We start from the raw sequence: 12,820 nt of genomic DNA, 5'->3' as shown, positions 1-12,820 counted from the left end.
TCCATCCATCCATCCATCCATCCATCCATCCATCCATCCAACCAGTTCAGACCTTGGGCTCTACCTCAATGTTCTCATCTTCTCATCATGTGATGAATTGTGTGTCTGCAGCTTATCAGGCTGTTTGGTCTCAGAGGAAGGCTGTGCTTCTCTGGCCTCAGCTCTGACCTTTAACCCCTCCCATCTGAAAGAGTTGGACCTGAGCTACAATCATCCAGGAGACTCAGGAGTGAAGCTGCTGTCGGCTGGACTGAAGGATCCAGACTGGAGACTGGAAGCTCTCAGGTATGGAGGAACCTGCTGCAGGAGCAGAGAAGGTCTGATAGAGGAGGAAGAGGAGAAACGTCTTTAGTCTGATGGGAAACATTTAGTTTGAAGAGAAATATTTAGTTTGATCATTAAATATTTAGACGCCTCATCTGGAGGCAGAGATCATTACCCAGTTTTCTGGAATATTCTCCTAAGAATGGCTCACTAAGATGACTAAGATTTCCTTTCTCCTCTCTGTTGGAGCTTTTCCTGTGTTTGGAGAAATGAGTTGTGCTGCAGCAGCACCAACTGTCCTTCCTACATCCACTGCAGTTTGCAATCCAGATGTTGGACTGTTCCTGTCTCAGTGGAGGACAATGTGTGTCTGAGAGACATGTAATGTCCATGTTTGCTGCTGAAAGAGACTGATGGTCTGACCCCCCTCCTCCTTTCAGGGTGGAGCCTGCTGGAGGCCCATTCTTGACACCAGGTCTGAGGAAGTGTAAGTGTGTTTTTCATCTGATTCATGACAACAAAGCAGCTCACATTCAACCATCTTCAAACTGTCACATCACTCATTCAGGATCATCATCAAAGATCAATAAATGATCAATAACTGCAGCTGGATTGTGTTTGTTCTCTCCATCAGATTCCTGTCAACTCACCATCGACACAAACACAGTGAGCAGAAAACTCAAACTTTCTGAAGACAACAGGAAGGTGACATGTGAGGAGGAGCTTCAGTCATATCCTGATCATCCAGACAGATTTGATCACTGGGATCAGCTGCTGTGTAGAACTGGTCTGACTGGTCGCTGTTACTGGGAGGTCGAGTGGAGAGGATATGTTTATATATCAGTGAGTTACAGAAGAATCAGGAGGAAAGGAGACAATAGAGACTGTAGTTTTGGATATAATGATCATTCCTGGAGTCTGAAATGCTGTGATGTTCTTGGTTACTCTGTCTGTCACAATAACATAGAAACTCGTCTTTCCTCCTCCTCCTTCTTCTCTAACAAAGTATCAGTGTATGTGGACTGTCCTGCTGGCATTCTGTCCTTCTACAGAGTCTCCTCTGACTCACTGATCCTCCTCCACACCTTCAACACCACATTCACTGAACCTCTGATTCCTGGATTCTGGCTCTTGGGGTCCATATCTGGTCCCTCTTCAGTGCTTCTTTGCTGATTTGAGTCTAAAGATTTTCCTCCAGTCAGAGAAACTCTCTCACTGTTGAACAGATAGTTCATCTCTACAATCTATTTCTTGGTGAAACTTTTCTGATTGAGTCCTTGGAAACTTTTTCTTCTTCCAGTCCTTTAAAGATGGAATCTAGGATTTGTTGAGAAAATAAATTTCAAATAAGCTAGTTTTAAAACTTAACATGTCTTGATCCAAAAGGTCTAATTATAGTTTTAAAATCAGTAATGTATTCTGGCTTTTTGACCTGTATTTTACCTGTAGTTACAGCAGATGGTTCGCTGGGATCATTTGAACTGCCTTTTGTCTGTGGGAAAATAATACAGTAGAAGTTCTAGCTTTTCACACTCATCTGTGAAAAGCCATAAAACAGCAGGGGTTCCTGGCTAGAGACAAAGGGTCAGAGATAGCTCCTGGTTGGATGAGCAAAGATACGCCTTATTTGAATAAATTAAAGAAGATAAAACTTTCCACATAGAGTAACAAATCAGATTTTCTCTTGCAACTCTCCAAAGACGTCTTTGCTTTTCTTTCTCTCCTTTTTCCAAGTCTGTCAGGTAAATGAATGTATGTCTCTGTTGTTCTGCATTTTCTGTGTAAATTCATACATTGTCTTTTATTGGATTAAACTCTGTAATTCTGTGACGTCAACACACATTGTTGTTTTCTTTAAGGCTACACGCGGCCCGCCGGGGGGACCTGGGATCCAAGAGGAAGAGAGAGCCAGACTTTTTCCAAAAATTAAATATTTAGATACCTCTTCCTCAACAATTTGGGGGCTCTTGCCGGTTCTGGAATCTTGGCGGGTGGCTGTTGGTCCCTGATTGATCCGTTTCGGCCCGACGCTTCGGTGTGATAAGACAGTATTTAATTACTTTTTTGGTTGTCTGAAGCGCCGTTTGGTTGGACCGTAGCTGATTGCTCTCTGTGTGTGTGGCGTCGCAGAATTTAGAGGCTGTGGCAGTATATAGATTTCTTCCTAAAAGAGTCTGTTGTTTAAAGATTTGAATACATGCACATTACAGGGGATCGTAGCTGATCCAGACAGAAGGAGTTTACGCTACCTCTGTCCTAAAGCTGGGTTTCATTTTTAAATTATTTCCCCTGAGGATCCAGGCCTGTACCTCTATAAAAGAATTTTAGAAGTTTGTGTATTTGATAGTATTGGCTTGCATCGGCCAAATTTCGACTCATCTCCAGTGGACTAATAATTATTTGGGTTAATTGGACCGAGTTGTATCACTCGTGGGAATTAAAGGACTGATATAGGTTGTATCGCCTTTCTCTGGGACCTTTATACTTGCCATGAATATAAAGGACTGAGACAAATTATTTAATTTGATACGGGTTGAATCACCCTCTCCGCTGGGACATAAATTTTGTCGCTGGGCGGATCGATTGAAGGCCTAAGCTGTAATTGAGGCTTTGGGCTTAACCCATCCCTAAAAGTGATTGATAGAGATTAAAAGTGATTAACAGTGATTGCTTGTGAAGAAGTTGATAAGTGATTAAGAGATATTGTTTGAAATGAAGTTGGGAAATGTATTAAATATTCTTCATAGCTGGCACCTGACATTTTCTTTTTCTTTTCTGTCTTTTCTTGGATGAACTACGACGTCGTCTGTGTATCTGTGCTTCTGTGTTTTGTACGCTTCTTTGTGTGTTTGTGTGCGTGCTTGGCTGCGGGTTGATCTATTTGTTTTAGTGTGTACTGCTTTTGTGTCTGTCTGCCATTTTATGTTTCACCGCGCTGCTGCCTGTCTGTCTCTGTCTGAGTTGTGTTGAGATTGTGCAGAAGAGAATTGTGTTTCACTACGTGTTATGCATTTGTTTGTCTTGTGATTTTTGTGTTGGTGGATGGTGAATGAGAATATTTTATGAAATATTGTCAAATGGTTTTGCTCTGTGTTATGTTGCTAAATTTCTGTTAAAACATGGCCTGTTGGAGCACATGGTTTCTGTGGGACAGAGATTTCTTTTACAGATCTTGCAGTCCTTTGTTTCACTGCGGGGGACTGAGTGACCAAATCATTTGCATTTGGGAGTTTTTAAAAGCTGTTCTGTTAACACTGACTTTTGTTGCTCAGTTTTTCAGGATTTTTGGATTTCAATATGAATTTATTTTGAAATTGTGTTTTATGTAGAATTGTACAGTATGAAATGACAGATTTACAAATGTTTCTACTTTTTCACCAGGGGACACCATCTCAAACACTTCTGGCTTCGGTTCTGGACCACCACCACTGGTTCACTTGAAAAAAAACTGGTTCACTTGAAAAAACATTATTAGAACTACTGGATAATTATGTTTCTTTCAACCATGGTGTTATAATAATTGTGTTTAAGACTTTCAACAGGACGAATTTTGGTTTGAAATCTGGGGAGATATGTGGTAAATGGAATCAGTACAAATTGCTTTTAAAATGATAATTTTATTGTATCAACAGGGGGAGAAGGAGAAATAGACCCTAATTCCTTGTCAATTTATAGATATGGTTAATTGTAAATTTGTTAATCAATAATTTTGACTTTTTCATTCAACAATAGTGAATTATGGATTTATTTAGGTAAAAAGCCCTTGAATTACCTTCCTGTTTGACTAAAATATGGTGTCTTTGAGAGAGAAGCTCTTGCTAAATTAAAATTAGTAATTTAAAATTGAACAACTTTAATCAACATCTATGTAATGTTTATTTCATTTAAAATTGTTGATAGATTTCCTGCGTCACTGCTGACTTTTAATTATATAGAGTTACAGTTGGGTGTAAATTGTTAATGATAGCTCCTGGTTGGATGAGCAAAGATACGCCTTATTTGAATAAATTAAAGAAGATAAAACTTTCCACATAGAGTAACAAATCAGATTTTCTCTTGCAACTCTCGAAAGACGTCTTTCCTTTTCTTTCTTTCCTTCTTTTTCCAAGTCTGTCAGGTAAATGAATGTATGTCTCCATTGTTCTGCAGTTTCTGTGTAAGTTCATACATTGTCTTTTGTTGGATTAAACTCTGTAATTCTGTGACGTCAACACGCATTGTTGTTTTCTTTAAGGCTACACGCGGCCCGCCGGGGGGACCTGGGATCCAAGAGGAAGAGAGAGCCAGACTTTTTCCAAAATTAATTAATTCAGAGAAACTCTTCCTTAACAAAGGTCAGAGGTCAATGCTTTGAGGAATAATGTGATAAAATCTTAATATTTTCTGTTTCATTCAGAACTTCTACCTGAAACTCAGAACCTGCAGAACATTTTTCTCTCTGGAGAAAAAAAATCCAGGAACTGGAAGATTAGAGCAGAATGAAAACTGGAGATCAGTGATGGACAGAAAAGCTGTGATCGCTGCATCTCTGACATATTTTACATCTGATAACAACAGTAAACCTATTTTAGCTGAGAATAAACCAACATGGATACGACCCGCCACAGCCCAACGTGGGCCACACCTGATTCAACCCAAACCGGAAAATAAAGGATTTAACTGGAAATCCCAAAACTCAGTAAAATCAGCAGCTGGTTGGGATTAAAATGCAGTTTTTTGCAGAGGTTCAAACTTCCTGATGGTGACCTCTCCTCCGTCCCTCACCTTGTCTGGCCGCTTTTAATCCTCACTGCAGTGTTAGACTGGAGCTCATCTCTCAGATTAACCAGATTAACACTGAGCTGCAGCAGGAACCAAACGTCTCTCCTCCAACTTATTTCACTGATTAATAACAAGGTTGGATAAAAACATTGAGCTTCTCGTTCCTTAAAGAGTCATGAAGAAAGACTCACCCTGGAACTGCAGGAAACAAGTTAGAAAGTTTAATAAATAAACATTTTGTAGTTAAACCAACTTAATAAATTCAGATTTTAAAAATAAAACATTGAGTCAGATGATCACAATATACAGAGTTGAATAAACTTAATAAATGAGGCTGGATAAACAATTGAATTACTTACCAGTTGAAGCAATTAAATTCAGTTGGTTCAACTCATTTCTTTTTACAGTGCAGGAGGAACATGAAGGTTTAGAAGTTCATTGAAATCTTTTCTGTTTTGAAAGAAGCAACATTTGGGGAACTTGTGAATGATGACATTATTCATTATACTTGGCTCTGCTTACAATAATTAAACTTAAACTGAACTATTATCTTGTTTTTATTGTACTTACATTTGGGAGATAGAAAATTTCAGTTTTATCAAGTTTTTAAAATAAAATTTTAAAATGTTCAGAAAATAAAAGCAATCTACTGAACATTCTGATTTTATGAGGGAAATGTTTGTTACAAAGTTGATTACTGCATTAATGTTTTTGTGTTGGCTGTGCAGGAGGCTCCACTTCTAATTTTCACGGTGTGCAGATCTGTTTGCAGCTATTTTCACATGCGAGTGTAAAAGATGAGTGGGAGGCCAGCAGCTGTTGTTTTAGATTTAAAGGGACAGGACACCATAAAACAGCTAAAATGTCATTATTTGTGAATGACTGCAAAAATATATCCTAACTTGTTCCTAACTTGTTCAAGGAATCATGATAGATCATCTAAATTATGTGTGAGATGTTTAGTGACAGGAACACTAAAATAAAGAATAATAACCTTCATTTACATCAGTTATTGTTTTGTTTGATACGGTTTTAGATTCTTATTGATAACCAGGCCAGAGGGCTCATCAGCCTCACCGCTGGGGTTTCATCTGGAGAAACAACTAAATTCAGGTTCATTTCTTTCCTAAAATCTTTGAATGGTTTTGATGTGAAAGTCTTATTGGATCTGAACATCTCTCTGCTAATCCGAACATGTCCGCCCTTTACCTTCAAAATATTTAGGTAAAATCTGTTAGGAAAGGGTCTGATAATGGGATATGCTGTTGGTTTTTAAAAACAAGAACAAGTGACACTTTTCTTGCCTTCAGTTTTCGTGTTTTGGCTCAAAGTTTCACAATATTGTGGTTAAAGATGTTTGTGAAACATTTGAGGAAGACTGAAAACATGCAGGATTAAAATTCAGTACAATCTGATGACAGGCTGATAAAGTCCTGAGGTTATAGTCAAAATTCAACAGTTTCACGTTCTAGAGGAACTTAAACCAAACATACCAGAAAAAAACTCCCAACCGTTCCTGAAATATGGCAGACACTCGAGTGTTTTACAGAGCATCATTTAAATAAAAACAAGATTAGCGGATTTTATTTAGGTTTTATTAAAAGGCCATGTTGAACATTTTATACTCCCAGTAATCACTCCTTTGTTTTGTATGAAAGCCGTCAAAACCTTCTTATAGTAGCTGTCCAGCTTTTTGCATGTTGTTGATATTTTGAATCTTTAACGATAAGCTTCAAATCTTTGAGGTCAGCCTCATCTTTAGCTGAATCCATCAGAGTCACTAACATCACTTCCAATCATAGGAAACATTATTTGTAAAATTAAAAGATGATACTTTGCCTATTCCCTCAGAAAAACCGTTGGTTACATATGGTAACCCCAGATTCTATGAGTATAGGCTTTGCCCTTTAAGGCTATTACTAGTGGGTTAAAGGCGAAGCAGGATGTAGTCTATGCCTCACTGGGTCCATCCAGACCACCACCATGAAGCATCTGCTCGCATATAACAAAAACAGTCTCAGCCTAGAGTGCGTAATTATGCACTCCCAGCCTCCCATACAGCAGAAGACCAGAAAGGAGAATAACATCTGGTAAGAAAGGTTGAGACAAACAGACCTGCTGCTGTGAACAGGAACAACGAATGTTACGACCTGCAACAGTGTAAAGATGAACAGAACAGGTAACTTATGCCCCTTTTCCACCGGCTTGACTCAGCCCGGCTCCGCTCGCTTTCCGAGAGTTTCCACTGGCTTTTTTACGGGGCTGGCCCTGCTTTTTAGGGTCCTGCTTCAGAGCAGGGCCAGCCGGGCCGGCCCTGGTTTGGTGGGTGACGCAACCTTCGCTGCTGTTCACTGACTGGCTGAGGGTGTGGACAAACAGAGCAGCGGAGAGAGGAGAAAAATTAAGGCGCAATGTTTGAAACTCGCTGCAACACGAAAGTGATGGAAGATACAAATAAGCCGTGAACTAAAAGATGCCGGCCTTTTTCTTTGCTTCGGATTTCAATATTCAGCGGCAGCTCGATGGAGCCGTGAGGAATGAGTCGTTTTTGTCAGTAGTGGAGCGAATGTAAAGCCTCGTTAGCCGCTACGGAGCCGAAGGAGCCCCACGGTGAACACCGACCAGACGCAGCTGCTGCTCTCCAGCCAGGTGAGCAGTTTGTAGATACATCTGTCTGGTTTTCACTACATTTAAGGTTGCATACATACAGTCATGGAAGACATTTAAAACACAAAGTCTGCTGTATTTTTATTGCTCAAACACATGTGCATTTTCTGAAGACACTCAGTTGCAAATTACAGTTATAAATAACTCAATATTGTACAGCATGTTACCTTCTTTTGTTTATCTTTGTGTGAATCTACGTGCTTCGATTGTTTCTCATTTTGCTGTTGCATCTGAGTTTCCCCCGTTGCGAGATAATAAAACATGTTATATGACATCCTATTATTGTAAAATGTCTATATATCAGTTCTCTAATCAAATTGTTATGAATTAGTAATTGTAGAATGAACAATAAATCTGAAGAAAACGATAGTGGTATTTTATCCATGGCTGTATGTCTGCATAGGTCTAAAACTTACAAGCAATTACATTTTGTCTTTAATTTACACTATTCCAGTTATTTATAATTCTGTATGGCTGGGATGGTTAAAAAAAAAGTGTTTGTATGTATAAAATAACACGTCTGTTTTAAATAATTCCTTATGTGCATGCAATTTCCACATTAGTAACTGTTATTCATCTACATTTATGTACTATAAGTTATAACATCTAATTACTTTTCCCAGGGAGCAGAAGGAGAGCAACATGGCTGACATGATGGAGAACCGTCAGAACACCTGGATCTCCTCCAGGAGGAAGCAGCTACCAGCAGAAATGGCAGAGCTCCAGAGAGGATTGAGACAAAAGAAAAATAAAAGTTGTTGCGTCTCAGTGAACAAAGTCTTTATTTCTGCTCACTCCACACATTATTGTACTTACTGTAGTTTATATCAAGGTCCTTATACAATCCTCCCAAAATATGAGAAGCTTTAGCCAGAGCGAAAACAACATTATATAAATATTTCACTGAACTTAACATTGTAGATTATCAATGAAGCCATCCAAAACTGAATACATTATTCAGTAAACCAAACATTTTGACATTATCAGGGTTGCTATTAACAAGAACCCAAAATACAAGTCATGTTTGTTGGTTTCTAGTTTATACATCATTCTATCCACTCACTGTTTATCTGTCTTCCTGCAGAATCTTCAATGTAAGAAAATGTTTCCAAAACCTGTCACTAACATTAGCTCATGTATATTCGGCACCATTACAAGTTTTATCGTAGTTTAATACAAAAACCATCGTTGGCTTACCTGCACCGTCTGAGCCACCTGCTTTCCTTCCGCTGCAAGGCAGAGATCAGCTCCTCCTCACCACATCGCAGTATTCCTCCCACTGTCACATTTTCTTGAAGTCTCAGAAAAATCGCAATCAGGCTCTAAAAAAAATAGCTCAGCTCTCTCTTCTTTTGTATCAGAACAGCAAGTCAAGTCGCATGTAACGAAGCACAGCACATAGCCCCTGGAGGTGGGGCGCTACACCCCCCCGCCACCAGGAGGCGGTACCCTGCAACAGAGCCAAGTTGGGCTGGTGGAAACGCGGTCAATCCAAAACAGAGCCGAGCCAGGTTGTTGAAGTAGAGCCGGTGGAAAAGGGGCATTATTATACAGCACTTTGGACAACCATGTTGTTCTCAAATGCTTTGTAAATAAACGTGACAAAAATAATTATTCTGTCAGAACTTTGAGGACAGAATGGGTCATAGAGAACGTGGAAAAATCACACAAGTAAAACCGAATAAATGAGCACGGAGATGACCAGGAAGCTGCTGTGCAAATGTCCTCCACGCAGAACTCTGACGCCCACTTTCTGCATTTTGTTACAAATGTGTGCAAACCTCCACGGATGAAATTCTTCCAGTGGATTGAGCGCTAAGATTCTCTGGAGGATCCAATCCAGAAGAAATGTAAGCCAGTGAGATGACCTCACACAACCAGTGAGAAAGACACTGGGCAGACAGAGGACGCCCCACTGAGTTATCTCTGTAATGCACAAACAGACACTGAGAGCGACGCACTGCAGACGTGCGCGCTACATAACAAGAGAGCGCGTGCGCATGGGGCAGAGAAGATGAGAAGCAGCTTCTGTCTCAGACTTATGAGGAGGGGGATAAGAACCCTCCAAAGATATTTCCCTTAATCTGAACGAGCTTGTGATGCTTTGAGGAGTAAAAGCAAGGTTGGGACGCAGTTGGCTCATATTCCGAGAAAAAGAAGGAGCAACAGAGAGTGTGGAAAATCGCTCACTCCCATTGCAGACATAAGGGCCAGAGCAGTTTTAAAAGAGAGGAACTTCAGAGGAGCCTCTGCTAAAGGCTCAAATGGAGCTTCAACCATGACACCTGTCTGCTTCTACGCACACCTCTCAGAAACCGCTTCATCAGCTTGTGGTTGAAAACTGTTCTGTCACCAAAACCCTCATGGCAGGAGGAAATAGCTGCAGCATACATTTTAATGGTGCTGAAAGCTAAATTTGTCCATCAGCTGCTGGAGAAATGACAACATGCAGCCTAAAGGACATGAAATGGGCTCCATGCCCCGTCCCACGCACCAGCATTGAAAGGCTGACCACTTCGAAGCATATAACACTGTGGTAGAAGTAACTCGTGCACCCTGAATGGTGTGCACCACATCCTGAGGGAGACTGAGCCTCTCTAGGTGCCCTCATTCAGCCGCCAGACCCAGAGATGCTGGCCTGTCTCTGGGTGGCTCCTGATCGCTGCCCTGGCCTGGGAGAGGGCATCCTCTATGGCAGCTTCCACGGTCGCCCTGACACCAGCTGATACAGACTGGGAAACCACGCCGCATTCTTCCGCTCGGGTGCCAGGATTACAGACAGCTGTTCCTCCTGAACTCGGTCCAGGAGCCATGGAATCAGTGGAACTGGGGTAAATGCATAAAAGACTACTCCTGGACATGATGTCCACTACTCTGTTCAAGATGCTGGGGCAGCCCCGGCTCCAGATGAATTTAACAGGATGGGGCATCGACTTATTTTGGGGGGCAAAATGAATCGACATAGCTGAACATACACAACATCAGTAGCCTACAGGCTACTTGTTAAAAAGCTGAAGGTGCTGTATTGATATTAGCTAGTCATCTTTTAGCTAACATCACCTGCATTCAACAGCATTACTCAACTCAGTTGGTTAGTTTGGAGGGAAAAACTGTGCAAATTTCTTTGCAACATGCTGGTTTGCTGTCATAAGTCTAGCAGCTCCTGCGCAATTCTGCACAGCAGCAGGTCTCCGTCGCTGCCGTTTAAACCCAGCGCAAGCGTCTCAGCGCTCATGTTGCGTTTAAAGGCGGCTCAGAAAAACAGGTTACGATGCGTTAACAGCAGATTAAACAGTTTAACTGCTGATAAAAGTGACAGAGGACACAGATATGGGAAGTGTGGAAGCCCCTACTGTATCAAACTGATATAGGAAACACAGAGAGTTGACCACTCTAACGTAAAAACAACAAACAACTTCCAGTCCAGGAGGGGGGCTCGGCAGACTCTGTGGGTGGGCAATGTCCCTCAATGCCGCTGGGCCTGCGGCGGGGATGTACTCTGATCTAGAGCAGGTTAACATGTGCCCAGCACAGCAGCCGTCTGGCGATGTTTAACAGCAGAGCGGCGCGCACGCCTCCCTGGCGATTTACGTAGGCTGCCACCACTCTGTTGTCCGTGTGGATCAGAACATGTTGACCCTTCAGCAGAGGAGCAAAGTGCTGAGTCACCTCCAGCACTGTGAGGAGCTCCAGCATGTTTATATGAAGGGTCATGTTGTCTGGCCACTGTGCTCCAACCACCTGAGGCAGACACGTTCCTCCCCATCCCAACAGGGATGCATCTGAACACCGTTAGGTGTGATGTAGGTCTGCTGAGGGGAACTCCCTCTGCCAGAATGCTGGGGCTTCCCCACTCAGTCAGATCGGCTCCCACTGAAGAAGGAACAGAGATTGTGTGCCTCTTCTTGCGCACAGGATCCAGGATCTATGCAGGCTACACATGAGACGCCTTCATGTGTCTCTCTGAAGGCGTTTCATGTGTAGGAAACCCAGCGGAATCACCACGTGAGCTGCTGACATCAGGTCGTCCAGATAGAAGAGGACTCTCATCCCTGCCATGTGCAATGGCTTCAGACCGTTTCCACACATTCGGAAAATGTGCGTGGGGCGAGAGAATAACCGAACGGCAGACAGTTGTACTGATATTGGGCCCCTGGAATGAGAAACACAGATACTTCCTGTGTTTCAGGATGATGGAGACGTGGAACTATGCATCTAAATCTATGGAGGAGAACCAGTCGTCCTGGTGAACGTTTTCTAGCACCTGTCTGATTGTCAGCATGTGGAATGACCTCTCCACCATCGAGCTGTTGAACAGGAACAGATCGAGAATTTCCAACAGAGGTGTCACTCCTCCTGTTTTTGGGGACCAGAAAATAGCGGGAATAAAACTCTGCATTTTCTTCTCCCTGGGGAACCGTGGAAATGGCTCCTTTCGGCACCAGTTCCTGCAGCTCTGACATGAGAGCGGCGTTCTGCTCTGGAGGTGGTAGAAGCATCTCCACGTTCCCCTGGAAAGGCGGAGGCCTGCCTCCAAACTGCAGCATGTAACCCCTGCTGATGAGCCGATCCATCCACCTGTCCAAGGACCACGCGCGCCGCCACTCTGAATAATGTTCTGAAAGCAGGCGTGCATTCATGTGAGGTGCTGTGGTTCGCATGAACTATAGCCAAGTCAGAGCCCCTACCGCCGTCCCCTGCCTCGGAGATTCTCCGGGGGACTCATGGTGGCCAGATAAGGGCTGGTTGTTAGCCTCCATGCCGCATGACGCGGCCGTGTTCATGTCAGGCAGAGGGCGAACCCGCGCGCTTCCTGAAGTGGAGTCAGGGTGCTTAAGACGCCATTTCAGCGTGGACCGCTGCCGGACAGATGACAGTCGCCACTCACAAAGTGAGATGAGTGCAAAGCTGCAACCGGAATCACAGTAGGCTTTGACTGTTCACAAAACGTGCTCTCAGATTCAGACTGCTCAGAAGAGGCAGACTTATCCACTGAGACAGAAAAATTCTGTATAGAAACCGCAGTGCCTCCTAAACAGCTGTTTAGAGGCCGCCAGCTCACTGTGTGGGGGGAATGCGTGCGAGGAAGCTGCTGTGAGATCAGCTGATCTTACAGAGCTGGAACCTG

General features: G+C 42.6%; 1 protein-coding gene across 8 annotated transcripts in view; it reads left to right on the top strand.

Moving 5' to 3' along the window:
* Window positions 1-4,475, top strand: part of LOC148156186 (NACHT, LRR and PYD domains-containing protein 3-like) — a 67,849-nt gene extending 63,374 nt beyond the window's left edge. For 6 of the 8 annotated variants that reach the window (XM_088011141.1, XM_088011139.1, XM_088011138.1 and 3 more), the window contains 3 exons: window positions 112-285; window positions 705-751; window positions 899-4,475. In XM_088011141.1, the coding sequence (XP_087867267.1) occupies window positions 112-285; window positions 705-751; window positions 899-1,437 (760 nt within the window). In that variant the 3' untranslated portion in view covers window positions 1,438-4,475. The remainder of the gene's footprint in view (window positions 1-111; window positions 286-704; window positions 752-898) is intronic. The other 2 variants (XM_088011142.1, XM_088011140.1) reach the window with 2 other exon arrangements.
* The last annotated feature ends 8,345 nt before the right edge of the window (window positions 4,476-12,820 follow it).

This window comes from Poecilia mexicana, unplaced genomic scaffold (genome assembly GCF_051168715.1).
Source record: "Poecilia mexicana isolate PSO_F unplaced genomic scaffold, ASM5116871v1 scaffold_12, whole genome shotgun sequence".
Classification (NCBI taxonomy): Eukaryota; Metazoa; Chordata; class Actinopteri; order Cyprinodontiformes; family Poeciliidae; genus Poecilia; species Poecilia mexicana.
This window is presented reverse-complemented; position numbering and strand designations above follow the sequence as displayed.